At 42.1% G+C, this 5,255-nt stretch overlaps 1 protein-coding gene across 1 annotated transcript; it reads left to right on the top strand.

The window, feature by feature from the left end:
* The first annotated feature begins 1,831 nt into the window (after positions 1-1,831).
* LOC103721090 (putative glutathione S-transferase parA) lies at positions 1,832-4,194 on the top strand. The gene is made up of 2 exons (XM_088704152.2): positions 1,832-2,328; positions 3,672-4,194. Exons 1-2 carry the CDS (start codon positions 2,008-2,010, stop codon positions 4,014-4,016), a joined length of 666 nt encoding a protein of 221 aa, XP_088560278.1. The 5' UTR covers positions 1,832-2,007; the 3' UTR covers positions 4,017-4,194.
* Positions 4,195-5,255: the final 1,061 nt, after the last annotated feature.

Here is a 5,255-nt window from a genome sequence, read left to right as displayed (position 1 = left end):
TGAGTGGATATAACTTGGTGCATACACAGAATAAGTGTGTAGAAGGGAAATAATTATTTACAAAGATATAATAAGTGGGGATATGATGATCCCATCCGATTCAATTACTTATAAAATATGCATGATAATAAAGGTGGCAATAACATTGATTTGACACTTGAAATCAGGAGATATTATAGTCCCAAGGAGACTTGCTATCCATTCACTTCTTCTGCTAGAGGTGGGCATTGGGCCGGGCCTAGCCAGGCACGGCTCGCTTGCTACAATAACGGGCCGTATTAGGCACGGTTCATAAAAAGGGGCCAGGCTGGGTTAAGGATTTCTGATCCGTGGGCCGAGCCCAGCATGGCCCATAAGGGCCTGGGCTGGCACGATTCGTGGGCTAAGCACGGCACAGCCTGCGGGTTAGCCTGGAACGGCCCATAAGGGCCTGAACCAGGCCCGGCACGGCCCACAAGGGCCTGAGCCGGGCCAGGCAGCTCGTCCCTCTTAAAATAAATGGGAATAAAATTTTTTATTTATAAATTTTTTTTAATAAATTAATAAATATTGGGAATTAAGGATTTATTAATATAAAGCCACCTTAATGGTGGGGGGTTTGGCATAGACCCCTACCAGCTTATTAATTTAAATCAAAATGGTACATAAAGGGAGGTTTAGTCTGACCTCCAGAATACATTAAGAAAGGAGAAAAAATAGAGATGACTCACTTTAACAATTAAAAAAATAAAAATGTACAATTATAAAAAAATTAAGAAATAAAAATAAATAATCAAAATTTTACTAATCATCATTATTCACTATTCAGTAGTGTTTGTATCATCATCAGTGACCTTCTCTTTCTCTTGTACTTCTAACTTCTCAATAAGAACCTCCTCTTGTGCAGCATTTGAATATTTGCTAAATGCAAACTAAAAATTAAATTGCTATAAGCTTAGAGCACTTGCTAAATATTGCTAAAAGAGAGAAATAGTAGTAGTAGAGAAGGAGAGAAGAGTTGGTTTGGTATGGTGAGAATGAAGGGGGAAAAGAGTATTTATAGGACTCCAATTTTTTCCTCCCAAAATATCCCTCAAATTAGCCGTTTTATGGCTATTAGGAGGGGCAAAATGGGTAAAAAGCCACAAATAGCCGTTATGGGCCACCCATAACGGCTATTTTTTTTGGACAGACAGGCCGTGCCAGGCACGGCTCGTCTCGTGCCGGGCCCGGCATGGCCCGCCACCCCACGGGCCTAGGGCTGTGCCGGGCTTAATCTTTAGATTAAGCGGTCCGTACCAGGCATGGTCCGTTTAGTAATAGGCCAGGCCAGGCACAACCCGTTTGGTCTGTAGCGCAGCCCGATGCCCATCTCTATGCATTGCAAAGAAACGTATACATATTTCTTCTTACCAGGTAATGCTTTTCCATTGTCCTTTCTTAAAAGTCTTGCAACGTGCCGGGAATGAGATGAAATTTCTTACGTTACTCAAAACAACATTCTTATCAATGTTGGTTCTCTTCCTTTCCCTCCATTTCTTAACTGCACTTCTTCCGGTTGCACTTTTATCAATCTCTACCTCGCTTTCGATGGAGACTAAAGCACTCCTTGAATTAAGAAGGCAGTTAAATGATCCTATCTATGATTTATCATAATTGAGATCATCACATGGGCCTGGAAATCGGGCCTGGCCACTCTGGGCCGGCCCACGAGCCCAAAAAACTATGTTGGGTTGTTACAATATAGACTTGCAATTTTATCAGATGTCTTTTAGGAGCCAAGGAAATGAATGCAGAAGAAAAGGCCAAGAAATTCCAATGATGATCATGACTAGGAAGTGATATCAATCACAAATGGGAACCTCTATGAAATGAGAGGCTACTAACTCATCTCTCTCATCCTCGTCTATATGTAAGGCTATCTAAAACCAAGAGCTTCGCTTCTCTATCTCTCCCTGTATATAGGGAAGGTCCAAAAACTAAAAAGCAGTAAAAGTAACAACGGCGCAGTGATCGAGCAGTTGATCGATGGCGACCGAGAAGGGAGCGGTGCTGCTGCTGGACTTATGGGTCAGCGTCTTCGGGCAGCGATGCCGGATCGCGCTGGCGGAGAAGGGGGTGGAGTACGAGTACAGGGAGGAGAATCTTGGCGATAAGAGCCCGCTGCTGCTGAAGATGAACCCCATCCACAAGAAGATCCCGGTGCTCATCCACGACGGCAAGCCCGTCTGCGAGTCCCTCATCATCCTCCAGTACGTCGATGAGGTCTGGACCAACAACCCCCTCCTCCCTTCCGATCCCCACGAACGCGCCAAGGCCCGCTTCTGGGCCGATTTCATAGACCAGAAGGCAAGGAATTTTGTTTTATTTTTTAAATTTGCACTGTCTGCTAATTCCCCTACTGCTACTTTGCCTTAGACGATTTCTTTTCCTTTCCCCCAGTATTTTCAAATACGATGGGTATTTGTAGGACTGGGTAAGTTGTGTTTTTTTTTACTTGCTCCTTCCTGCTGCGATAGATGTTATGGACCAAATCCACCAGCTCAGCTGTGGACGAACCAACCACAAAAGGACATGCATAAAGAGAAAGGGAGTGATAAGTACTGTATTGTGCTTGTCTTTTTGTGGTTGGATTAATCCCTTCTGAGCTGGTAGACCTGGTCCAACTGATAATTGTTAAGGATAAATAAACTATTTTAATATATAGGCTAACATATCCTTCTAGCCACAATTTTAGAAGAGATTGGATTGTTTTCTTTTTTTTTTTAGGTTTCTATTTTCCTCTATAGGAAAATGTTATTAAGCTGATCCATTAACCAGCATAAGTAACTAGGACACTCTTAACATCAACTAATTTAAGAAATATTAAATACTAAATTGGTAAAAATAAATCTTCTTCTATAATATTTGCAATAGAAGTCTTAATTGCTATTAAAATAATTTTTGGTAAACCAGAAAAGCCGCCTAATCAATAATAATTTGATACTATTAAACAACATTTCTGATTGAGATTCTCTCAATTAGATTTTTTAGTTTGATTGTTGAAGAAACAGAAAGTTGTAAATGAGGATCCTTCAACACTAATGCTTAAATACACAAATTTATATTTTTGAGAATTTAAAATAAAGTGGAAGGAATTTGGAAAAGTGAAAGACTAAATCAAAAGAGAATATTCTTTAATATGATACAGTATACATAAATTTGGCTAGCTAAGTGTTTTCCCCAAATTCTATAAATTTTAAATGACACCTGAACTTGTTGCCCACAAGGGCGCTTTATAATTTTCGGAGTGATGCGGATAAGTCGACCCATCCTAGTGCAAATACAAGCATTAACATCTAATTACAGGATCTCGCAAAGTTGTCTGGGGCCGAGGATATGATGTCCCAAATATATATAAGCCACTGTATGTCTATCTATCTATCCATCTATCCATCTATAGAGAGAGAATTAGGATGGGTGAAAGCCCAGATGAAATCAGGTGATGATGGAAGTCCGAACCATATAAACATTCAATACCTTACCAACTAAACCAGCTTGGCATTGCTTAATTTTGACTTTCTTACAGCATGATTTCTAGTTTTTTCCTTACAAAGCGGGCGCAAAGTATATAATTCAAGCTTCTCCTCCTCTAGATACCAATCTCTGTCTTTCTATAAAAGCTCGACAAACTAGTTTTCTTCTGTTGTCAGATCTATGAATGTGGGACGAGGCTGTGGAAGTTCAAGGGGGACGCCCACGATGAGGCGAAGAAGGATATGATGGAGATCTTGAAGCTTTTGGAGGGTGAGCTCGGAGACAAGAAGTACTTTGGAGGAGAAACCTTCGGTTTTGTGGACGTAGCGTTCGTACCTTTCACGGCCTGGTTCTACTCCTACGAGACCTTGGGCAACTTCAGTACCGAGAATGAGTGCCCCAAGCTGGTGGCGTGGGCCAAGAGGTGCATGGAGAGGGAGAGCGTGGCTAAGTCCCTTCCTCATCCATATAAGGTCTATGAGGTCGTCGGCATGCTCAAGAAAAGGTTTGGAGTAGAGTAGAATACCGGGCATGTTTGATGTTGCTTCTACCGCACAAAATGAAGCCACAAGCTCGATTTTCTAGCTTCTCTTAAAATCATCCTTTTGATTACTTAACTTGTAGTAGCACTTTTTCAACTCATGTCAACAAACACTTTTTTTAAAAAATATATATTTTTTTTTGCTTCAAAATCACAAACAGCATTGTTGGAAGCGTATGGAATTCCAAGCCTTTAATGGCTCTAGTTAGGTAAATTATGTTTATTTTGTTTTGCGGAGGCTGTCTTAGTTGATGAGATTAGATAAGCTAGAATCTGGATACATGCAGGCTGGGCTTTGGTGAAGTATATATATATTGCTACAACGGATGACTTATACACATCTAGTATAAATATATTAAAAAAAAAATAAAAGACAATAAGTCTTGGAGGGCTCTAGGCAACTCCTTCTCCTCTACCCACAGGCCCCTTAGAATGATTGGTTACCCAAGCTGTAACTCCATTGACCTCTCTATATACATGCTTGCCCTAGAAGGAAACATCTTCACTCATTATAGCCCAAATATCCCCAAGCAAAGAGTGGCATCCACCTGTGCCATCGGTGCACCTGGATCTAGCCAATCACCGTGGCCGAGTCACACTCGAGCACGACTGCACGACATTGGCATGCAGAAGAAATCAGGTTTGACACGTACCAATCCAAGCTGCCCTTAGCTCCATCTCCGAAGCAGAGATGTCGAAGATTTGAATCCACTAACACAACCACACTGGAGTCAAGGCCTTTGATGACGATACCTGCACCACCTCTCCTTCCACCATCTAGCACGCATCCAATAAAGTTAACCTTGAGAAAGCTCAAGGGTGGCGGCTCCCAGGTGAAAAACACCATTTGTGGCGCTACAAGAGCAGATGTAGTTTTTCAGATACCTCAAGCTATCAAAGGCTCATCTAATGGACCTGCATAGGTAGTCTTTGTCACCTATACACGAGCCCGCTCCAAGACGAACTTAGGTGTAGGGCTGCTCTCTTCAAATGTCCAAACATTTCTGGCTAGCCAGATATGGTAAGCAGTATAAGTCGCCATTATGGACACCTACTGAGTCTGAGGGATGGTGGCCCACCATCTAGGCGCCTGCAGGAAGGAGCCCAAGTGGCACCAAGCCTCTGACGGGATATCTCTGAGCCTCAAAACCCTCTTAGCTCTCTCGTACTAAAACAGAGCTTGGTCAACAGTCTTGTCCAACAGACATCCAGGGCACTG

Source organism: Phoenix dactylifera, chromosome 9 (assembly GCF_051530095.1).
Source record: "Phoenix dactylifera cultivar Ajwa chromosome 9, Ajwa_hap1_PhDact_Kaust_v1.1, whole genome shotgun sequence".
NCBI lineage: Eukaryota > Viridiplantae > Streptophyta > Magnoliopsida > Arecales > Arecaceae > Phoenix > Phoenix dactylifera.
This window is presented reverse-complemented; position numbering and strand designations above follow the sequence as displayed.

Coding starts and splice junctions, on each gene's coding strand:
- LOC103721090 (XM_088704152.2), top strand. CDS start 2,008: ATGGCGACCGAGAAGGGAGCGGTGCTGCTGCTGGACTTATGGGTCAGC. Junction 2,329..3,671: donor CCGATTTCATAGACCAGAAG/GCAAGGAATTTT, acceptor TTCTGTTGTCAG/ATCTATGAATGTGGGACGAG.